This window comes from Leptonotus elevatus, chromosome 3 (genome assembly GCF_054856555.1).
Source record: "Leptonotus elevatus isolate MCC_2025b chromosome 3, RoL_Lele_1.0, whole genome shotgun sequence".
NCBI classification, from domain to species: Eukaryota; Metazoa; Chordata; class Actinopteri; order Syngnathiformes; family Syngnathidae; genus Leptonotus; species Leptonotus elevatus.
Window position 1 is genome coordinate 25,421,473 of NC_141241.1, and position 24,726 is coordinate 25,446,198.

Consider the following 24,726-nt stretch of genomic DNA (forward strand, 5'->3'; position numbering starts at 1 on the left):
CACACATACTGTTTGCGGAAAGCAGTGGTTGAATAATTACATTAAAGACCTAAACCATAGTCAAATCAACACATTGCTGCAAACAGAATCTCCAAGCTGCAGGCCTTTTAGATTTGGAGATGGTCAAGTGGTGCACTCCAGCACAGCAGTAAAGCTTCAAGCCAAAATTGGACAAACAACATGTCACATTGAAACTGAAGTTGTTTCTGCTGATATTCCTTTACTGCTAAGCAAAAAGTCATTAAAGAGAGGAGGAACTGTTTTAGACATGGAGAATGGCAAAGTTGTCAAGTTTAAGCAACAAGTGCCTCTTGAGTTCACAAGCTCGGGGCACTATTGTGTGGATATTAGAGCTGGAAATACAAAAGTGGACTGCAATGAAGGCAAAGTTTTTGATGTCACAACAGAGATCTTTTCTAAGGAAAAACGCCAAGTTCTCTTGAAGCTTCATAAGCAATTTGGCCACACCTCCGCAGACCGGCTGCAGTGGCTTATTCAAAGCTCTGGCAATACTGACAAAGACTGTCTAGTCATTCTGCAAGAGATTATTCGTGACTGTGAGATATGTCAGAGATATCACAGGACCATGCCAAAGCCTGCTGTTGGTTTGCCCGTAGCTTCGGAGTACAATAAGACAGTGGCAATGGATTTACATGAGCTGGAACCTGGGATGTGGTACCTCCACATCATCAACCACTTTACAAGATTCAGCGCTGGAAATATCGTGAGAAACAAGAAGCCATCTGACATTGTCAACTCATTCATTCACTCTTGGATAAGTATCCACGGTGCCCTTAAACGGATCTACACGGACAACGGTGGCGAGTTCAACATTGAGGAGATTAGAGACATGGCGGAAAATTTTAACATTGAGACGAAAACTACAGCGGGATACAGTCCATGGAGCAACGGACTCCTCGAAATACACAACATGACTCTTATGGAGATTCAGAGATCCTTTTGAAGGGGAAAAGGGGAAATGGGTGTGGCTGGCAAACAGCTCTTGACTGGGCACTTATGGCCAAAAACAGTATGATCAATGTGCACTACGTAAACAGCTAAGAGCTACCGATGAAAAGTATGAGACAGGAGATGGAGTATTTTACAAAAGAGCAGACAGTTCAGCGTGGGAAGGTCCAACTGTAGTTATTGGTCAGGATGGCGCTGTAGTCTTAATAAGGCATGGTGGGATTCTTGTCAGAGTACACCAATCCAGAATAACTAAAGTAAATGCACACAATGAGTGTGAACCTGCAGTGCTCAGTGTTCTCAAAAATGGAAAAGAATATGAAAACATGGTTCAAAGTATCGGTAGGTTTTACTGCACTATGTGGTGATGTATCACAAGTTCCTGTAAGACTGGGGAGGAGAATGTTTTAGCGACTAGAGGGAAATGTTGGAATAAAAGGAGCAGAAAATTAAAACTTTTCTGCGTGGTGTTTTGTAATTTTCAGGAACCACACGGGGAGAGGCGCGGTTTACCGTGTTAGAGGAAGAACCAGCAAAACACCTAATATTTCCCCCAAAAAATTACATCGCCATGGTGTCAAAGGTAAGATTTAATCATTATATGCCTATAGTTAACTGTCGAAGGGCTTAAAATACCATGATGTAATCCCTTTAAAAAAATTATACAAAAAATAAATCTAAACAGAAATAAAAGCAACAACAAAAATATATGTACATATAAATAAATACATAAAAGTAAAAATAAATACAAAAATAAAAAAGGAGATTTGTGTGTATGTGTGTGTAGTTTTTTATTCCATTTAGATTTATTTTTTTGTATTAAATATTTGAATTATATTTCTTTATTGTTTTTATTTTCACTTTTATTCCTTTACTTATTTATTTGTTTATTTATTTTTTATTTTGGCAGTCTTGATCCTCAATACTATGGATTCCAAAAGGTAAATGGATATGGAACCTGAAATGTGACTTGAAAATACAGAATGTACCCATATCGACAAGCCTGACTATAATTGTAATGCTGTCTCATTTCTACATGCATCATAATAAGAATTGGTTATTTAAAGGTGACAACTGCTTCTCTGATTTTAGCTGCACTAACAATAAAGTCAGAAGTGTTGACCCCAAGGAGGAGCACTGACACCATTTGAACCCTGTGTCAAGACCTCACGGACAGCTGAGTGAAGCCTGAATAACCTAGTAAAGGAAATAATTTATCACGCAGCTTCTCTTGCAGAAACTACAACATCATGAATAATGGCATGAATAATAAGCCTGCTGAGTTTGCACGAAAATACAAACAGCTATTGTTATTTCATCAGTTTAGGTGCTATTCAACTTAACTTGAATTCCTGTAGTAAGACAGTGAGTAATACCTGTGAGTTTGAAAAGGGTGGCCTTGCGGAAGCTGTCAGTGTGACGATATTTGAGCAGGTGGATGTGAGGGAGGGTGGCATGTAAGAAGAATCCAGGCTTTGCGTGGGACTCCAGGGAGTCATAGCCCGAGACCCAGGTGTCCCTATGGAGCACAAAGGTGGCTCCATCCCAGAAAGTCTGGCTTTCCTCCCACTTGAGCAGCTTCACCTGGCCACTGGGACTCACATACAGAAAGTGATTGGGTCTGTGTGCTGCCTCAAAGGATATCCGTGATGTGTCTGGGGGGGAAGAACAGAAAAACCCTCAACAGATACTGAATTTTCATTGTTACACTGTAGCCATCGTTATGGGATCAGTTTGTGGAAAGCAAATCTGTATATTGCCTGAAATCATCTCCCCCTATTCTGTAGATGTTTTTCTTTTTTTTTCTTTGTTGAAAGTCCAAGACAAGACCAATAAAACAGAATTATTATTTTTTTATCAAATACACATTCCTGGCCTGATTGCACAAAGGAAAGCTCAGACAACAGATTAAAAACTCAAACAAGCTTTTAGTAAAAACTGAGAAATGACCGAAGATTGAGTTCTTGCAATGAACTGTTGATCCTGACCATTAATGACCAGTCGTAAAGCTGAACCCTGTCGAGTTAATATAGAGAAACCCACCATGTGGTCGGGCTCTGCTCAGGCCTGGTGTCATCATAAAGTGTGAGAAGGTGCCGGTGGTGTCACTGAGGTTTCCTCGCGTCACAAACACTGAGCCGCTGGACCTGCTGGCAACCAGCACTGAAGCCCGATTTCTGAAGGGGAGCAACCTGAAAGGGCCTTTACCAAGAACTGCAGAAATGAAGCTGTGTTATTGCACGTTGTAAGACCTGTGGTTCATTCTGTGGTCATGATTTTTTTTTTAAGGGTGTCCTATTTGGTTACCTAAATCAAGCACAAACGCTAAAAGACTGCAGAAAAATGTAATCAACGTAAACAAAGCAGAGAAGCTGCTGTACCTTTGTTGTAGAATTCACAATCGTATGCTGCAGAGAGAAAGTGCACATATGGCAGTAAATATGAGAAAAATAAATATTTGATCATGAATACCGGTATATATTAGGGATATTTTTTTTGATGAATGTATTACAATTCAACTTACGACACAGAGACGGGGAGCGCCAATCGACAGGAATACCCTGATGACAGCAACGGTGGGCGTACGCTGCCACACTAGTGCAAAAACATTCACAGTCCCCTCCATGATTGCAGCCGCATGTGTCTGCCAGGCAGTTCATGTAGAACCAGGTAACATCCACCTGAGTGTCAAGAAAACTCTCTAAGCAGTCTATTCAAAGAGGAGGTTAAAACAAATTTTTGTTCAACTAGTGTTAATTTCGGTAATGAAAACTAAACAAAAATATTTTCATCAATGCACATTTTTCACCAGACAAAATCTAGACTAAACTAAACCCTCATTAATAAACAATAACAAAAATACTAATAATTAAAAAAAATTATTATAAAATAAAATAATAAAATCTATGGACATTTTAGTTCATGAACAAAGACGAGACAAAAATTATATGATTTTGTAAAATCTTGTCTCTGCTAATCTGTCACTGTGACACTGTCATGTGACACATAGTGACACACCCCCTTTCAAATCTGCAGCGAGCGAGTGCAACATGCACAAACACATGGGACAGACAGGAGGGTGATTCACGGTAAAACCTTTAAAAAAAAGAGTAAATTATAGTTATAACATCATATTAATTCAACAGCTATAATGTTCCAACAATAATGTTAATCCGACCGCTAACTAAAATTGGCTAATTTACTAGCTCGTAGCATGGAGCCATAATAGCCACTTGTTGATATACTGTAATTGTGTGTGAAGTCAAAAAGATGAGAGAAGATTTTATGTGAAATAGTTTTAGATCTGAAATGTTTATCATTATCTGCTGACAAAAAAATATACAGTGGTCAAATGATTGACTAAAACTAGACTAAAACGTTGACAGTTTTTGTTGACTAAAACTAGTCGAATAAAATTGTGTTTTCTTGGACTAAAATAAAGACTAAAATGCTAGATTTATAGTCGACTAAAAGTTAACTAATTAAAAACGGGATGAGGTTGACTAACTATGATAAAAAACTGACAAGCATTATTGAAACTGGACTAAAACCGAGACTTATAAATTTAAAAATGTCTGCTAAAATTAATACTATGTTCAACCAATGATAAAGTGCAGCAGGTGAATGTAACAAACATTTAGTTAAGGTCATGTTCAATATCAGGTGTGGGAAACATGGTCGCCTAGTGGTTAGAATGTCAGTCTCACAGTTCTGAGGTACAGAGTTTGAATCTCATCTCTGTGGCGTTCTATAGTCTTCCTCCCACATTCCAAAAACATGGATGTTGGTTTATTTAAAGGCTAAATTTTCCTAATGTGTGAATTTGAGTGTGAATGGTTGCTTATATAAAATGTAATCAACAAACAAACATTTGCAGTTCAGAATTCGCCTATATTGCCTGATTTCGAGAGGGGAATCCATGCACTGTTATTCCCTATGTGGTATATTATTATTCAACAGTGCCATCTTGTGGCATGTTAGTGTCAAAGAACTATGTTGAAGTGAGCTGATGAGCTTCATTTAGTCAAAGTTGTGCTTTTCTGCCATTTTGTGGCCGCTTGGAGCCAAGAAACTATCCTGAAGTCAATTGAGAATTGTCCTTTAGACAAAAGCAGTGCTTTGCCGCTATCTTGTTGCATCTTGGGGGGCAGTGAATTTAGGAGTTTCATTTAGACAAGAGTAGTGCTTTGTCACCATCTTGTGGCATCTAAAGGTAACTATAACCTTTTTCATTCACTGTAATATAATATAGAGAAAGTTGATGTTGCTTTATGACTTACCACTGGGTGGCAGGCCTGGAAGACCTCACTGAGTAGGACAGCACACTGCTGCTTGGCAAATGGCTCTCGGAGTGGGCTCAGAGTGCATGGGTGTCTCAGATCTGGACCATTCACACACTGAACACAAATTAAAAATGAATTAACATCACATCATATTCAGCTGGATGATCAATTGTTGATGATCAAGGCATGGTGGGATTCACAATGACTTTGACGCACCTCAGCTGCTGTCCAACTGTTTCCAAACTCTTGTGGAGTTGTTGTGTCGATGTTGTCGGGTGTGCGCATCTCATTTACAGTCTTCATGTCAAAGTTTCCACATAAGCCACTCAGCTTCCCCTGAATACATCATTGAGCGGAATTAACCTTTGTTTGGACAAGGAGAGCTTTTTCATGACCATTTCCATTTTTGACAAAAAAACTGAAAGCAATGAAATAAACAAGCAACAATTCTGTTATTTTGTTGTTGTTTGAGTCTCCCGCTGCGGTCTTGGAATCTAATTTATTTTTCAACCAATGTGGTAAATACAAATCAACAACTGCAAGTATTTGATGTCCAGTTTACTTTGTTTACTGAAGTTAGTTATTGTAAATGTAACATTTAACACAAATTTAAGGTGTTCAAACAAGCCGTTTGATCTCAAATTCTTTTGATATCAATGTCTGGCATGTACCGTCGATATGTTAACATTAGATTCGTCTAACAATATAATAGGCTGCTAAACGATGATTTTGTAAAAAAAAAAAAAAAAAGTAGCCATTGTTGCTTCAAGTGCAATAACCAAAACACTAGCAACCAGCAGCCTCACTGATCTAGTACTCATGGTTAAATGCACACAAATTGGCAAATAGAAACGTAGCAGCAAAACATACAGTTGATGGGAAAAGGGAAGTGGGCCAAGTACATATTAACTCATTTGCTCCCAAAAACTAACTTAGCTGTTCAACAACGTGCCTGATGCTAAACAGTGCAGAAGGACCCCTTGGTAGTCTAACAATATGCCCAATGTAAAATACATTAACTCAGCACTGAACTAAAGCATGCATTCATTAACATAGCATTTTTCATCCACTCGGGCCATCACACCAAAACAAAAAAGGTAAGGTATTTTTTATTGTTTAAATACTGTACAGGGTGTACATGTTTTTTACATAAATATAAATTAAAATAGGAATTTTCAGTTTTGAGAGCTTGGGAACGGATTCATTGCATTTACATTATTTCCTATGGGGGGGAAAAAATTCGGAGGTTGAACAATTCGGACTTTGAACACTTCACAGGAACGAATTGTGTTCAAACTCTGAGGTACCACTGTATTCTAATGCTAATTGCTGCAAAACGGAAACAGATAGAAATATATATATTTTTCCTAATGAAAGAAGAGACTCTAATCTTTCTTTTGGTAGGTGACATGTTTTTATAGCAGTAGAACACAATATTCTGTGGGCCTTGCAAAATCAGTCATAAAACACCCGGGAGCGAAAGGGGCTTGCTTCAGTGAAAATGGCTGGGAGTGAATGATTTAAAATGAAAATGTGATTTATATCCTAATAGCATAAATAAACTCATGAAACCTGAAAATTTGGCATTCATAATGACTATATGATGTCATTTTAGAAGAAAACTGCATGGAAACCTTGATAAGCCCCTCTTTTGCTTGAAAACACAAACCGACCGGTAAATGTGAGCGTGCCACACTGCAAAAACTGACATCTAAAGTAAGATATAATTTCTTAAATTTACCCTAAATTTGCTTATTTTGATTTGACAAGTTATTTTTACTTAAAATGAAATTGTCATGCAAGATCATTGTGCTTATTTTAAGATACTTATTACTTAATTGTCTTATTTGATCAAGCAGTCTTGGCATTGAGTGTTAACAGCCAGTTTTAAGTACTGTGAGGATTAAAACCTTTAACCTTTAAAGCATTTCCCACATTTTAAGATGACAACTAACCAACATCAAAGGCCCTGAATGAGGGTTTCATTAGTTTTTTTATTTTAAGATTTTGCATAATCTAGTAATAAGATAAATGGAAAAAAATACAAGTATGAAAACAGACGAGTGCAATATGGTTCATTTCGTTGCATTTACTAAACTCATTTTTCCTTTTTTCAAGTTTTTCAGTGGTCTAGTGGTAGAGTGCCTACCCTCAGACTTGAAGGTTGTGGGTTCAATTCCTGGCTAGGTCATGACAAAGAAAATGGGACCTGTTACCTCCCTGCTTGACACATAGCCTAAGTTATCCAACTGTAAAAAAAAAAAATCCTTATGTATTTTAAGAAAATAGTTCTATTTATTACAACTTGAAAAAAGTTACTGGTTTTTAGTCTGAAAATACTATTTTCAAGACCGCAGTGGTTGATATGGGCCTAGTATTATTTTCTTATTTTTCAAAATCTTACAGGTACATTTAAGTAAAATGTTCTTGTTCTGTTGGCAGATAATTTTGCTTATTTGAAGTAATAATTTTCTTATTTCACTATATTTTCTTCTTAAATTTTCTACAGTCCTTTTTGCAGTGCACATACCTGCCAACGAGGTCCAACCTGGATGTGGATGGTGGTTTTACGGTCCCATAGGATGGTGACGTCCTCCTCTGGGAAGTTAATCACAGTGAAGTAGCCGGCAGGCCAGATGACCATCTTCTGATTCCTTCCCATGACACTAGTGGGGTTCTATAATACATAAAGTCAAATATTATATGTGTGCTTTGAATTGAGAGAATCACATATTGCCACAAAATTTTAATATTGTATAAGAAATCATCCTACATCAACATATTTTTCAGTATGATCATTATTGATGTTAGTAGGGTGGCTGAAGGAAAATTATACACTACAAAAAAGGATTTTTAAGAAAGTAAATTAAAAAAAAACACTTTTTCTGGGAAATATTTTCAAATTTTTAGCCTAAGAAAAATTATCTTGAAAATAATTTTTGCATTAGAAAATTTATCTCAAATTAAAGACTTTCTCTTAATAAGAAATAAAAAATATTAAGAAAAAAATACTCATAACAAGCTCAAATAATGTCTTGCACAATGGTTTGCATGAAATGACCAGCAGAGGAGCAATACTTCTTTTTTTCTCGTTTTAAGAGGATAACCAATTACACAACTACTCAATTGAGAAATTAGGGACTAAGAATGCCAATTAAAGTTTGAACACAGATGTTTGTTTTTTTAAGCACATTTCACATTATTGACACAGCCATGCAACAACAAAATATGGACGGCTGCTTTTTCAGAACTGCACTACTCGTAATTGCATACCAAAGTTGATAAAAATGTGACCCGTTACCTCCCTGCTTGACACCCGTGTTAAGGGTTGGAACCAAATGTTCTGTTTCAAGAAAATATGTCTTAAGTTTTTCTAATTTTAAGACCTGCTACTGTTTTTAAGAGGCTAGATTTATACGCTAATTTTAAGAATTCTTGCCAAGCAAATTTTGCTTACCCCATTGGCAGATTAAAAATAAATAAGAAAATTTGAGGAAAATTTTTGCTCATTTTTAAGTATGGCTTTTTATGCAGTGAGGGGTTAGATTTTAAGTAATTTGTTCTAAAAAAATAAGCATTTTGTACTGAGTTTTAAGCCTATTCACTTCTGTCTGCGTTTACTCATTTCCAGATTTTACAATCTTATTTCAGGTTTCTTGTCAAATAAAATTAACTTGCTGCATGGGCAGATAATTTCACTAGTTTCAAGTAATTTCCCCTTGAAATAAGTGTTTATGTCTAATATTTAGGCCCTGCATTTTTGCAGTACTAGGAGTGCTTGGTTAATTTTGAACACCTGCTCAAGTAGTGAAAAGGTGACTCTTTGCCCTATCAAGGATGACACAAAACTAGAATATGTGACTTACAGGCTTCCCAGTGTCATCATCAAAAGCTATGAAGGATCTTCCAATGTTGATCAAGAGTGATTTCCTGCAGATTATGCCATTGTCAAAACAGTCAATGTTCTCTGCTGTCACACTGAGAATCACATCAGCACTGCTCTGTGCAGGGGGGAAAAAACAGAAAGCATAGCGTCTTAATGCGCTGTCAAAGTGTTAATGGATGTTTGAAATGCACACCATTCATTTTCAGACATGAATACTGTCTGGCTATGAATTAAAGTCATTGACAGCCATTTCACTGGTCTCACAAAAGAAGACTGGATGAGCACACCAGATAAAGAACAAACAATCAACAATCATGACATGATACAGTGCTGTGATGCGATAATACCAAATGGTTTGAATGGAAAATGATTTTGATGGAAGTGTTGACAATTGCATTGGCAGACAAACCTCTCAAGGGGTTCAACAGGGATTACAATAAACCACAGCCTCTGCCATAATCTGACGTACGGCCCATCCAGATGACTTTGTGTGAGAGCAGGCATACACCCTGTGCTAGTCACCACCTGGATTAAGCACCAGTAAATTACAGAGCAAGCAACCATTCACACTCACAACTTCAAACAAATCAGAGAGTCTTTATTTTACCTAACATGCATTTTTTGGGTGGGAAAATGCAAGCGAGTAAATGTTCCAACGCAGATTGTAATGGTTGAGATTTTAACAATAAAAATTGATGAGGAAAACTGAGAAATGCAGTGAGCTGTTTGGTTAACACGATCACATACTGAACCACAGTCATGAAAAAGATCGCTTTAAATACCTTTACGAGATAAACTTGGCAAGCACCAATGTAGTCAAAGATCAGGCCATCAAAAGTTGTGTAATGCCGATCTCCGTAAATCGTGCACATGGATGCACATGGACGAAACTCACACTGGAAGCTCCCATGCTGGCAAACACTACAAAGACAGAAACATTTTAGGATCAAATTCTTGTCACTGCTACAGCTGAATAAAGGAAGTGAATAACTAAACGGCTGAATCACTATTCATTGTCAGGTTGTCATCATCATGTTCTACCTGCACTACAAATGGGCAGAAAGAGTGAGATCACTGGGAGAGGGTTTCCTTTCACCACTGATGAACAGCAGAAAGAATCATACAAGAAGCCACTTTGTTTCCAAGCCTTTTCTCCTCTGTGATAATATAATTATGATATCAGGTGGACACTTGCACTGTTCTGACTACCTCATCACTTAGTAACTGATTTTAGGTCAGCTAAAACGATGATTTAGCGATACTGTTGGTGCTTTGTTTCATTGCATTAGATACACAACGGATGAAGAATCAATCAGATATGAGAAAATCTATAGTGGATACTGTATAGCATTAAACACACTGAGTAGACATACCAGCGATGGCAGGGGGAAGACACTTTGTCGCCAGGGTAATACTCTTTTCCTTTCCACAGACAGGGGCAGGCCTCAGGCTCAAAGCACTCGTCTCCATGTTTCAACAAGCTGGTGGCAAAAGCATTTGGTACAAGTTGTGAATGTGAGTGTAATCTTTGGAATCATTCTATTAACGTCTAATATGCAATGAAGTGGTGATTACCAACGATCATCAAGGAGTGATTGCATTAGAGTTACTATAAACTAGGGGTGTCAGGCGACTACATTTTTTTATTTTATTTTTTTATTGTATAGCAATAGCATACTAGTCAGTTTCATGAAATAAAAAATAGACACATATGCAGAAACATGTTCAAAGCACTTATAATACGAGTCTAAATAAAAAGCTAATTTTGTTGAGCTATATTTACTCAACAACGACGTTTTATTATCTGTTGCTTTGCTTTTGTGTACTATCTCATAGTCTACGTCCATCTCATACACTTAACTAACAGCCTATCAGAGTGATCGATTAAATTTCATGGCCCATTCATTCAAATCATACCTAAAAATCTGAATGAGACAAAAATATTTCCATTTTTCACAATATTAAACGTTGCTTTTTACTTAGGTTTGTTCCAGCTTGCATTATGAATGTGCTGAGCAAGGTTCTGGATATGTATGCATTTTATTTCAAGAAACCGTGATTGTAGCTGGTTTGATAAATAATGACTTTTCAGCCATTTGTTGTAGTGTGAAAATAATGATCTTGATTGACTGTAAAATTCAAACGTTCTTTGCTAAAGAAAGATTTATTGTGGCAGACTATCAAGTGATCTAGTACTGCATCCATGTCAAAATGGCAGGAAAATCACATGCATTGAGATGTTCCCCAAGATGTAAAGTGGTTGGTGGGGTGGTGAGCGAGTGGCCACCACGTAACTCTGATCTTATAAAACGATTCCAGATGAGGAAATGATTAGATGAGTTACAGTAAATCCTCAAAAGTCTTACTTGGAGCAATTGACAATTTTGTGCATAAACAATTTATAGTAAAATACTACATGTTTCATTTGCACAATGTGGCAAGCCAGTCCGCATACCCTGTATAGGAGGAGTACACGTTTATACTTTATATAGTACATACCAGATATCGGGGAGCTTGAAAGAAAAATAAACTCTTTGTGGGTCAGAAGAAGAACCAAAGCAGTCTCACATCCAGAAAGGAACAATAACGCTAGCAAACAAGAGGGCCGACAAGTTGCATGAATGAGCACCAATGAATAAAAAGTGGTTGGATTCGCTACCTACATGAGAAATCTGGACAATTAGGATTCTCACACAATAAGAGAGGGACAATCTTTTTTTGTCTGCTCCCCTCCTCCATTTACTCCTCGCTCTGCAATGCGAAGCTGATAAGTATCTTGTAATATCAACGGCTGAGTTATATCCTCTAGTGAGGCTGCAGACAATGTAGTGACAAACTGAATGACCCCTCGTGAAAACCCCCGATTCAACTGAGTTGAGTTACACCCCAGATAAAACGGTGTTAACAGCTGCCTTTATCCACCAGCCAACTTGTCGTATCAATTACTCACATCAAAGTCGCCAACATTTGTGATTGTGCCAACAAATATGTGCACATTATGGATAAACCAACATTTTTTACATTAATCACCCAGCAGAAGATAATTTAGCCATTGTGATTTACAGTTGAGGCAAACGGGCAAACCTGCTTATTTTGAATGTAAATAAATTTGAAGATTGACTAAAGAAAAAGCAGTGGTGACTTTAACTTAATCAAAATTGTATATCTAGCGTGATGTGTGTGTCTCTTTCCACGGACACAATGCTGTTAGTCACTAGTTTGTCATTTAAACAGTGTAGATGACATCACTGCCAAATGTCCGTTTTGTCACTGACCTATCCAGCAGTAGCAATTGAGCCCTGTGATCTCCGTCAAGTAAAAGTGTGATGTGGAAAGGGAAATTATCAGAGCAATTACCGGTATGTTAGTCTAGATTGCAGTATCTATCAGAATTAAAGTCATAACTGTAAATACGTACTGTATTCATGAAAAAATAAGTTGTTTGTGGTCAAATATTATTAATGTGGTTTGATGTGAAATTTCTAACATTTTTTTTTTTTTTATTAAACACCGTTGCCCTCTCCTTTGCAAACTATCAATTATATAAAATGATGGTGTCCAAGTTTTTGTCATTTTAAAGGTCATCTCGGTTCACACTGGGCTTAATGAGTCACGCTGCTAATGACGCAGAGTCCTGAAGGTCACAGGAGCTGTTTGTGCACCTGGCTAACCTTTTCTGTGTGTCATGACGTTCACAATAACACTGTTGCACCTCACGGCCTCATGTTGGCGAAGGGGGAAGTTTGCCACTGAGAAATTTGATCACATGCGTTCACGGACAATGTAAGATGAAAGTAGTTACTGGTTTATGGGCAATCTATTACAAAAATATTGGTCATCACTTCAAAGACACAGTTTTTATTAATTCTTATATTTTTACAGAGCTGCAGCAAAAGCTTGTGGCCATAATTAAGATGACACAAAATTTACATTTTTGGTCATAAAAATACTCATTTGTGGCCACAACGTAGCTCTAATGTGTGCACTAAATAGCCATTTCATGTGAATATCGCTGGCATCGGCCAAAACCCTGGACCTCCAAAATCATCACTTTTCAGAGAATGGTTTGTTCAACCATTAACATAGCATCATCAAAGAGAACAAGACATTTTCAACACTATAGATTGGTCAATAATTCGTAAAAATGACACCCGCACATGTGCACTGGCCAAAAGTATAGATTTTTGAAAAAATATTAAATTTACCAAATTGTGACTTATGGGGTAAATGCCGCGGAGGAGGCGGGACTTCCAACTTCCTGGTTTTCACACATCAGCTTTGTTTCTGTTTCCTATTTGCAACGTGTGGGCCGCGTCCCAGTTCTTTTGTGCCTCTCGGTTGCGCGTTCCCGTCGACGGGTGTGAGTGTGTCGTGTGTCTGTCTTATTTATCCGAAGCATTTTAGAGAGTTGAGACGGCCATCGGTGGGAGCGCGCGGTTGGGGGGTGCGCGTGTTGGAACGCGGCCATCAGTGGACGGAAACAACGCTGATGTGTGAAACCGGGAAGTTGGAAGTCCGTGGCGTCTACCCCATAAGGTTTTGTCCAGTAATATATCAATTTGGGGACAATTGGAAAAAAAGATTGTTCTCCATTTCATATCTGGTTCTCCATATGTCTCCAAGATTTGGGCGGGGGGGGGTTCTTAAAACTAGCTCCCAGTTTCATTTCGACATGGATGTGACTATTGATGTACTGAAGCTACAGACAGACAAATTAATGTTTGTTGTTTACCTAACTTCTGGAAATTTTAGATGCACTTCCCAAAATGCTTCCAAATTTCTGCTAATGTAGCAGCATTTGATTAATGCAAAAATTCCTTGACCTAGCACAAAACACACTGCCATCTGCCAGTCATCACTGAAAGGGACCCGGGCCATTAACTAGGATACATTTCTTTAACCACAGCCAGTGTGCATTGTTATCATGATGACTTTTTGCTTGGTCTCACAGAACAAAACCACTTAACCCTCTTTTTGGGCATGTAGCCAGTCTGGATTATCCGGATCAAATAACTGTGCTCATGGTGGGGGTACTCTTTGGATGACTACGATGATGTTAGTTTGAAAGATGTGTCCAAGAACATGGTAGTGTGCAGAAATAGTGAGCAGAGACAGTATATTGTGGGGTTAAATGGAGCACTCCTAAAATTGTTCATGTTCTACTTGAAGAAAAGGAGATACTTTATGATCTTTGTAAATTTTGATTCTGATCAAATGGCCATTACATGTGGGGTCCCTCAAGGGTCAGTCCTTGGACCCCTTTTCTTCAGTCTGTATATGTTACTTTTCTGTTTGTTGCTGCTTGTAAGTGTTGTGTCTTGTGCTCGTTGCCTTTTGTATGAAATGTGCTACAGAAATAAAGCTGCCTTGCCTTGCCTTATATGAGCCAATCTACTTTCCTTATCTTCCATGTCCACATCCAAAACCAACAACAAACACAGCACCAAATCGATTGAAATTCCTCAGAATACACAAGGATTGTGTAATCCTCATTCTGGTGATTGTGTCATGTCCTACTCACCCAGAAGGGCAGATACAGCCGCTGCCACATGGCTCATGTGCTGAGCAGGTCAGGTTGAGGAGGTGAGATTCACAAGTGCGCTCGCAGGCTACACCTCCTCCAGGAAGGAGGTCGTTCGCACCCTCAGAGCAGTTGTGGTATGACTGACTCTCAGGACATAAACTGTCTGCAAGACAGGACAGAACAAAAGAGTCAAAAAACGAAGCACCATTCATTTTCTTTGTAAAGGCACGGTTTGTTTTCAATTTGTACTCACCACCATCTGTTTCTTGTGACACAAATTTACCATCTAGACACGTCCTAGAAGGACAACAACAGAAAAGCCACAATGATGATGAACTGATGCACATTAGGACGTATTAGAAAGAAAAAGGAAGATAGCTACACAATTAAATTATTATTATTATTTAAATCTCAGTGTGGGGCTAAGGAATCAATATTTATATTTAGTTTTGAACAATCCAACACTTATGTCTTTCTCCCTCAGTCATTATAATCAAGTTACAAGAGTGTGTGTGTGTGTTATGTAGGGTGTAGGTCCATTTTAAACATAAAGGAGAGGCAGAGATGGAGAGGAAGATCTTACTGAACACCTGCTGATGTCATGATCACGTCTCCTGGTTCATAATCAGCACCGAGGAAATTGCAAGGACACTCACTCCTGCAATATCACCAGAAAAAAAACAAAAAGCACAACTCAGAGCATGAATGCAAATGTAGGTTTAACAATTGCCAACAAAGTTTTCCTTTAAAAAGTGCGATAAAACCAATCTTGCCAAATCACTCACTGGAGCGATTTACTCGATTTACACGTATGTTAGTCACTGATGCTGCTTGCCCAGCAAAGTACGGTAATATCCTTTTTTTTTTTTCTTGGAAAGTGTTTTTGGTCCATATACAGAATCACCAAACTACAATTATACTCAACACTGCAAAAACTGAAATCTTAAGTAAGATATGATTTCTTAAAGGAGACCTAAAATGAAAATTGCAATTTTTTTAGGTTTTTGATCATAATATGCGTTCCCCCACCCTGACAAAGTCCCCAGAATTGTGAGGAAAACAACGCATGTTTCCCTTGTCTATAGCAGCGTGTGTCAACACAGCTCAAACAGCACTCTCAAACGGGCTCTTTCAGCAGATCGGTTTTATACGTCACTAACCCCACCTTTTTCGGTTTTACACATCACTAGCTCAGCGCAAACTCCACCCCCACAATTTTGAACCCCTCCCCCCACCTTCATTATAATACTCGCCAAAGTTGGTCGGCTCGGCACTGCGGGCGGTAGTGGACCTTCACGAGAGAGCAGGGAATGGTTACTTTCTGCTCACTGGCTTGTGGAAGACCCTCGGCAGTAAGGCGGGCCCTGCGGCGTTAGCGCGCGGAATCCCCTGGCTGCTCGCGGAGGCCGAAGGCTCTCGGAAGCCTCGCTCCGCGACGCCGGTTTGCGGAAGCCTCGCTCCGCGACGCCGGTTTGCGGAAGCCGGCTCGCGGAAGCCGTTCGGCAGCGAGGTGGGCCCTTTCATATTTTAAGTATTATGGCATCCAGAAGATGGTTGTTGTTAACTAACATCTAAGGCCCTGAACTGGACACCTCCCTGGAGAGGTGTTCCGGGCATGTCCCTCCGGCGGGAGGCCCGGGGGACGACCCAGGACAAGCTGGAGAGACTATATCTCTCGGCTGGCCTGGGAACGCATTGGAATCTCGCTGGAGGAGCAGGTTGAAGTGGCTGGGGAGAGGAAAGTCTGGGCTTCCCTTCTAAAGTTGCTGACTCTGCGACCTGACCTCGGATAAGCGGCAGAAGATGGATGGATGGATAGTAATAAGATAAATGGAAAAATACATATATAAACTGCTGATTCTGAGCTAATTGTATTTGCTTACCATGAAAATATGCTGCCAGCTCAGTGTTCTAGTGGTATAGTGTCTACCCTTAGACTGCAATGTTGTGGGTTCAATCCCTGGCTGGATCATATCAAAGATAATAAAAAGTGGGACCTGGTAACTCCCTGTATAGACGAAGTTGGTCAATCGTAATGAAAAATTATGTATTTTAAGAAAATTGTATTACATATAACAGCTTGAAAAAAGTCTATATTACTTGGTTTTAGTCTAAAAAATGCTATTGTTGCTGTGGTTGATATAGGCCTAGTATTATTTTCGTATTTTTTCAAAATCTTACAGCTAAATGTTCTTGTCCTGATGGCAGGCAATTTTTCTTATTTGAAATAATAATTTTCTTATTTTATTACATTTCTTTCTTAAATTGTCTACTGTCCTTTTTGCAGTGAAACCAAAACCCAGACACGACAGTGTATCCCTCATATCACTAAATACATTTAATTCTGCATAACGAGGCCTGTCGTCCAGTCGGGGTGAGTGTTGCTCGCTCCCACTCCATGCTCCAATCCCACCCGCGGCCCCTCCACCCTGGGGTCAGTGTGTTCCCGTGGCTTGGGGGGGCCCTAGGGGTGGGCTGCACCTGGCCTGTGGGGTGGCCTTGGGGATGATCAGGAGGGGCTGTTTTGCTGGGACACCCCCGTCTACCTGACTGGGTGGTCAGGCTCGAAGGTCACTGTCCTTTTGATACACGTGACAAATGCACACATTATAACAGAGTACACAAGATGACCATAGATATCACTTAGGACGACTGCATGATCTTAGCTAAATACTTCAGCAACAAGCACAACCCATCCTCTTGCTTTTTGGTAAAGCCCAGAATTGGTGCAGGATAAAAAGTATAGTATGTGCAACCACAACTGCTCTGTGTATAAATCTAAGGATTTGCAAGATGGTAGGGGATACAGTTGCGTAATATAAATACTGCTCAAGTGCTTGTTTTATGTTTCTGCCTGTCTTTGTTTGTCTTGACTTGCTTCACAAGGTGAATTGCAGCCTTTCTTAGATAGACTTTAGCTTCCAAAAATAAAAATATGGGATGTTCAATACTACTTTTTTCCCATCAGACTGATACCAGAGTACTCAACTCTTGTGTAGTCACTGATACCAAGTACCGATACTACTAAGTAAGTTGTAATTTCTTAAATTTAACCTAAATTTGCTTATTTTGCTGAGTTATTTTTACTTAAAATTAGATTGTCAGACAAAATCATTCTGCTTATCTTAATATACTTATTACTTAATTATCTTATTTGATCAAGTAGTCTTGGCATTGAGTGTTAAAATCCCGTTTTAAGTACTGTGAGACTCAAAACAAATACTTTCCACTTTTTAAGATGACTAACCAGCATCAAAAGCCCTGAACCGGGGTTTCTTAAATTTTATTTGCATAATCTAGTAATAAGATAAATGGGAAAAATACAAGTCTGAAATCAGACAAAAATCAATATACCTCTTTATTATTAGCATTTTTTCCTTTGTTAAAAATACATTTTTTTTTTAAAAACTAAGCAAATTTTTCCTCTTTCCAGTAAATGCACCACCAGCTCAGTGGTCTTGTGGTAGAGTGTCCACCCTCAAACTACTTTTTGCAGTGCATACCTGGTACCGGTACTCATTCATCACTAATAAAAATTTATTCAAAGTGTTAAAATTGTCTGTATTGTTTGCAAAAATGCATGTTTTGCGTATTTCTCTTTAATATATGGAAGAAAATGTGAGTGAGTCCATTTTTATGGATGTCGGGCCGAAACAACATAAGTCACAATTTGGTAAATTTCATATTTTTTTCAAAAATCTGTCCTATTGGTCAGTCCACAAGGTGGGTGTATTATTTTTTAGAAGTTACTGACCAATCTTAAGTATTGAAAATGGCTTGCTCTCTTTGAGGATGTAATGTTAATGGTTGAGCAAACATGTCGTTTCTAGGGACTCTTGAAAAATGGCCAATTTGGAGGTTCAAGGTTTTGGCACCACGCCAGCAATATTAATAGGTACGAGTACAATAACAGGTATCTGCATTGGACCGATACCCGGCCTCATTTCAAGGTATCGGTAATCATGATGGCTGCCAATACCAGTATCTATGGCACACGTGTCTGACAGATGACCATTTTAAGAATTTTTTTAAATTCATTTTATTGAGTATTCTATTAAAAAATATATATATTTTATAAACAAATTAGAAGATAATAGAGGCCATTAATTTCATAGATCTTTCCTTAAAATTATCTGTTTTGGAGGTGGGGGGGGGGCATTTTTAGGTGTTAAAAGTACTAGTTCTATTGGTACTCGGTATCTGTTATTAGTACTCAAGAGTTGAGTACTTGTACTGGTATCAGTTTGAAAAAAAAAGTGGCATTGAACATCCCTATATATTAAAATTGAGGCATGCAGGATCTGGGGGTAAAATAAATTCAATTTTGACAAATAAACAAACACAACTTAATGTCATCCTTCTGACATTTGACAAGCAGCTACCATGATCATTTTTCTTTTATAGAAAAAATCTAATTTATATGACACAAAATAAGATAACATTAAAGTAAATCTTTTCTATGGTAAATGGCAAGGCTTTGTGACATATGGTCCACACATTGGCCTCTGTCTTACAAGTTCGCTCTCACTGGTTATCAGATATCTGTGTTGTCTCGAGCCTAAGTGGGGCTGAAAGGGGGGTTTCACGCTCACTTCCTTGAAGTAACTCTATCACATAGTAAGTAATGCTGCATAGGGATGTGAAATCGTGGGACAGTTAAGAGCAAGTAAGCTGTAGGTCTCCCATGGCAAACCAGCCTGACCAGTCTGAGCTCTCAAAAAGTCCCTTTTCCACAAAAGTTTGGAAGGGCAGGATTTCACATGGCATGACATGGTAACGGTATGGCGATTTCTGACCCAATCCCACTCAGCCAGTCTGACCTGTGCACGCAGGTGTGTGTTCGCTGGTTGTAGAATAATCCCAACGGGCAGACGCAGCCTTCCTCACACTCCCCCCCACATTGCTGCATAGAAGAGAAGGTGGCGCAGCGGCGTTGGCAGGACGACACGCACACACCATACTGCATGGTGGCGGGGCAGGTGACCGCTGCAGTCAGAGAGGCGGGCAACATCAACGCAAAGTTTGAATTTGAGGTTTTGACATGTATTTTATTCATCAGACAACTTTTTCTGTTCATTATTATTAGCGGCAATGTAAATTGATCTCAGTCGTTATGGCCAGCTAATCACTCACATCATCAACTCCATGGACTCTGAATGTATTCGTAAAGGGTCTTATGGCAGAAAATGAGGTTTATAATTATAAAGTTTTCAAAGGGCATGAATGTGTCCAATGCTCACCACATTCGTGTACGTGTGATCGGAAGTCGATGATGACGGAGAATCTGCGGCAGTGGCGAGCATAGTGAGCCAGAGCAGAGCAAAAGCAAGCTGTTCCGCATTTGCAGGTATCTGAGCGACACTGCTGGTGAAACGGCACTGGGCTGAGGTACTCATGGCAGGCGGAGAACAGATCCCGGTTCAGAATATCGCACATCTCAGATGCATAGGCCGCTGAACAAAAACAAAGAAGACAGGAGGATAGTTTGTGATAAAAGCTCAGGAGGCCATACAGTCTGACTGCATTGGACTATACTAATATTAGGTACATTATGTACCACTCACTGCAAAAATCTAACTTAGATTAAACTCTTCTATCAAGCCATAACGTCTTATTGATCTTGTTTTGAGAATTATATATTATGCAAGAGCAGAATTTCTAAGATTATTAATATTGTTTTAAGATTATTTGTCTTTTATTATTGTAAATCCTAAAATAAGTTAATTTTCATGCACAAGAAGCTAAAATCCTGTAAGAGGGTTGGGTTAGGGTTAAGGTTATCCTAACCCTAAACCTTTTGTGTTTTTAAATTTGTATCTTTGTTTTATTTAAGTTTCCATGATCATATAAAAAATAATTGCGAATATTTGCCTTGAATTGATGCTTAGAATAGGTATTTTCAGATTATTCTAAACCCAAAAAAAAGCTATTTACTCTTTAATATGACTGTTTCGGGCTTATTTTAAGATTGAACTGATTGTTTTGTAGCTTAGAATTAGTTTTTAAAGATTTTTTAAAGATTTATTGACTTGAAATAAGGCCATTTAACCTTTAAAAATAAGTGTTCATTGGGAATAAGTGCATAAAGCTATTTTAAAGATTTAATTTCCTTGATTTGTTGCTTAGAAGAAGTGTGTAGATCTTATTTTAAGATGATTAATCTACACATTTTCTTATTTCAAGAAATCTAACTAGTAAAATTATTTTACACTAAGAACAAGTGTATTTTATATCTTATTTATTTTGTATGAAAACATGCATATAGGCCTATTGGCTAAACTTTTTTTTTTAAATACAAATTTGAATCATTTTAGGCATGTACTGTACCTTAAACAACCATTTCTTAGTCTAAGGTCAGAAGCAATACTCTATACCTTTTGTTTGTTTGTTTTTTAAGATTGATTTGGATTAATTAAAAATTATATTATTGATGAATTATATTTAACCTCACTAGTCTAAACATGACATTCAAAGCAAACTCCAGCCGTTTTTATCCATCTCAGGGGGCGGCCATTTTGCCACTTGCTGTCGACTGAAGATGACATCACAGTTGCTCAGGGTTCCAACTAATCACCTTTTTTCTGAAGCCGAGCTGTGATTGGTTGTTACCCGAGACCTAAGCAACTGTGATGTAATTTTCAGTCAACAACAAGTGTCAAAATGGCCGCTTCTGATATTGATAAAAACTGCTGGATTTTGCTGCTTAACTCATATTCGCAATATTAACCAGAATACCGTATTTAGACTGGTGGGGCTGCATATAACATATTATTGTCAATAATTTTTTGGGGGGGGGGTTGACTTCCCCTTTAAAAACTTTGAAAGTTGCAGTATTGTATAAGAAAGAAGCAACTGACCGGCTTGTTGGTGTGTGTCGCAGGGGTCAAGCTGAGGAGGGATCAAACTGAGCGTACATGCTGACGAGACCTTCCAGGCATTTCCAAACAGTAAAGGAGTGCTTTCTATCATACCAGCGGGAGACCTGAAGGACAAGATTGCATGAATAGCCAAAGTCTGGAGCTGATGATGATCATTTATTCCAAGCAATTGCTGGTTTGTGTGGCTGTTATCTAAGAAGGAAGCCTCTTCTAAACTTACTGCAAAAGAAAACCCACAAAAACAACTGTTTCCTTACGCAGACGAAGGACATGGAACTTGAACCATGTCTTGTGGTCTGATGAGACCATAATAAACTCATTTGGTTCAGGTGGTGTCAAGCATGTGTGAGACTGGAGGCAACCAGTGAGGCTTGCCTCCAGTCAAGCATGGTTGTGGGAGTGTCAGGCTGGCCGGCGTCTTGAGTGCTACCAGCACTGTGGAGCTGCAGTTCATTGATGTACTGTGACATGCTCAAGCAGAGCGTTTACCTCTTAAAATTGGTTTACAGTTATTCTAGTATTGTCAGCATTCCAATATACAGCTGATGTTATTTACGACATTCTTGTACTCACTATTGCTTAAAGACAAGCACAAACTTCCACGCGTTATCTTGAACATAAAAGGCGGGACACAATGTGTGTCTACTTTTAGACAGAGAGTAAATTCCACTTTCTTTCTTGCAATATACAGCCCCTCTGGTCCCAGACTCAGATGTATATCCTTTTACAGCTGTTGAACAACATTCGCCCTTTACGGCTGCCCATTACGACACGGTACAGTGGACCTCTAACAGTAAATTCCTTGTTGAGGAACTGAGTCCTGTTGGGCACTTGTGTGAGCCGAGCAGTGTGCATTACACAAAGTGTGAGAAAGAAGTTCACGTTTAGAGCTGCACAATAATTGTGGTATAAAATGACAATTGGGAAAAATGCATCATAATAACAGGAACTGTATGTTGTCAACAATGGACTTTAGCGACCAATGGCCTCTTGTATGCTCTACATGCCTCATTGTACATCTGCTTATCAAAAATACTGTACATATTTTGCTTTTTTGCCATCCCCGCGTGCCCTCTTTTTCTTACACAGCAAAATCGCCAGTGTTATATTAACACTGAGAGTGTTAAATCTAACACTAGAAAAGTGTTTGTGTGTCCACACCAATGAGTGCAAATATGACACTGTTCAAAGTGTTACTTAACCAGTGTTACTCCAACACTGTATAGTGTTAAAAATCTGGTAAACACTGTCTAGTGTTGAAAGTACTCTACAATAGTGTCAGTGTTAAATATTTAATTCTGCCAAACTACACTTTACTCTGATGCTTTAGCACTTATGAGTGTATTGCACTAGTGTCAGTGTTAACAATTTAACTCAAACTACACTTTACTCTGATAAATGTTGCTTCATGTATATAGTGTTTTTCCTCCTTACAAGGTCCTCAAAGTGCTTTACATTTTAACTACTGATGACACGGCATCAGGAGAAACTGGGGGTTCAGTATCTCGCTCAAGGATACTTTGACAGTCACTGGCCTGGGATCGAACCCACGCTCTCAGCGTAGGGAGACGACCACTCTACCACTGATCAATCACAACAACTGCAACTGAATGTATCACTACTGAAATGCCAAGAGCGCTCTGGAAATTTGAAAAGTTTCTCCTTCACCAGAAATGAGAGTGTGGTCAATTTAACACTCAATGTAGTGCTATTCAGGTTACACTCAACATCCACACTCAAGGAAATTTACTCTGACAGTGATAAAATAACACTGCATATTTGATTGAACACTAGAAATTTAACACTGACTGATTTGCTGTGCACGTTTGTGAGTAAATTAACAGAAAAGTGCACACTTACAAGAAGTCGTCTTGAATGTTGCCGTTGAAGGTTCCACAAAGCCCCACTGTGTCGTCCTTCCATTGTGCAGTGGCCTGCAGGTAGAGACGAAACTCCTTCCAGTTGTACTGCAGATGTAGGCCAAAAGCCGTCTTCACTTGAAGGAACATGGATGAGAGCTCCTGAATTTGAAAGTTGTCTGCAAAAAACCAAAGATGACTAAATTAATAAAGTGCAAATCAGCAATATTTACATTATTGTTTTTACTCAATGGAGTAAACTGGAATCTTTGTTTATTGGTCGCTACTGCACATGATCGGTCATCTACACACTGTGGATTAGTGCCCGTGTGCTCATGATATAAAACACATTCTTAGCCACAATGTTGGAATGGGATAAAAGAAGGGTTACCGTCGGAGTAGGGCAGGAAGATTCGGTACTGTCCGGCGATGAAGACCTCACCAATGTGGCTCAGTGAAACCTCCATTTTAGGATCCTCATCGATAACTAAGTTCACTGATTGGATGCAAGACCCGTCTAGATTCTGCGATCAAAACAAGATAGCATGACGAAGCTCCAAAATAATTTTTTAGCCGTTCAGGCACAAAACACACTGAGATGCTGACGTGCTTTTAATACAATGCTTATACTGTAATATTATGTACTGTGTAAAAAGATGTTTCATGTGGAGTCTGGAGAAAGAGACTAACCAAACATTGAGGGAATAACAACAGAGGTGGTTATGACAGTGCTACATTCAAACTTATGGACAATTTAATCTTCAATTAGCCGAGCATGCATTTTTGGAATGTAGGAGGAAATTGAAGTACGCAGAGAAGGCCAACACAAGCACAAGGGATTACATGTAACTTCCACATAGAAAGGCCGGAACTGTGAGTCTAACGTGCTAATCGGCCGCTAGACTGTAATGCAAACTATGAATCATTTACAGAATATAATAATATTGTATGGGTTTATTTACACCTTCACCATGCAAGTGCCTCTCTCACTGCCCTCTTCACTTTCCGTTGAGATAAGGTAGTCTGATTAGCTGGCTGCCAAGATATTCAAGGAAAACAAAGGAAGCCTTGAGTTGGAGCTGTCTGTCACTTTTTATACATTCATGTACTTTGTGTTGAATGTAACTTGTCCTCCTGGCCCCGATCCTATAGACTGTAACGGATCGTTACTAATACTATGGAGACACTAAGGAATAGCCCTTTTTTGGGGAATTTTCCCCCCCAAACTTTTGGGAGAGTAAAATTTCTTATCAAACTCAAAAACATTCCTCAAAAAATTATGATGAACATTCATTATACATTTTCCCACACAAAAAAAACGGAAAAT

At 38.7% G+C, this 24,726-nt stretch overlaps 1 protein-coding gene across 2 annotated transcripts in view; it reads right to left on the reverse strand.

The window, feature by feature from the left end:
• The window catches only part of otog (otogelin), a 59,579-nt gene that overhangs the window by 23,325 nt on the left and 11,528 nt on the right, over positions 1 to 24,726 (reverse strand). The window contains exons 16-33 of one of the 2 annotated variants that reach the window (XM_086071297.1): positions 23,791 to 23,923; positions 23,401 to 23,578; positions 21,520 to 21,644; positions 19,903 to 20,115; positions 19,483 to 19,648; positions 15,246 to 15,320; positions 14,916 to 14,959; positions 14,660 to 14,825; positions 10,512 to 10,619; positions 9,921 to 10,059; positions 9,119 to 9,253; positions 7,783 to 7,929; positions 5,469 to 5,588; positions 5,250 to 5,366; positions 3,494 to 3,650; positions 3,351 to 3,377; positions 3,013 to 3,183; positions 2,346 to 2,624 (exon numbers count right to left, since the gene is read on the reverse strand). In XM_086071297.1, coding sequence (XP_085927423.1) covers positions 2,346 to 2,624; positions 3,013 to 3,183; positions 3,351 to 3,377; positions 3,494 to 3,650; positions 5,250 to 5,366; positions 5,469 to 5,588; positions 7,783 to 7,929; positions 9,119 to 9,253; positions 9,921 to 10,059; positions 10,512 to 10,619; positions 14,660 to 14,825; positions 14,916 to 14,959; positions 15,246 to 15,320; positions 19,483 to 19,648; positions 19,903 to 20,115; positions 21,520 to 21,644; positions 23,401 to 23,578; positions 23,791 to 23,923 — 2,500 coding nt within the window. Of the gene's footprint in view, positions 1 to 2,345; positions 2,625 to 3,012; positions 3,184 to 3,350; positions 3,378 to 3,493; positions 3,651 to 5,249; positions 5,367 to 5,468; positions 5,589 to 7,782; positions 7,930 to 9,118; positions 9,254 to 9,920; positions 10,060 to 10,511; positions 10,620 to 14,659; positions 14,826 to 14,911; positions 14,960 to 15,245; positions 15,321 to 19,482; positions 19,649 to 19,902; positions 20,116 to 21,519; positions 21,645 to 23,400; positions 23,579 to 23,790; positions 23,924 to 24,726 lie in introns of both variants that reach the window. The other variant, XM_086071298.1, reaches the window with a different exon arrangement.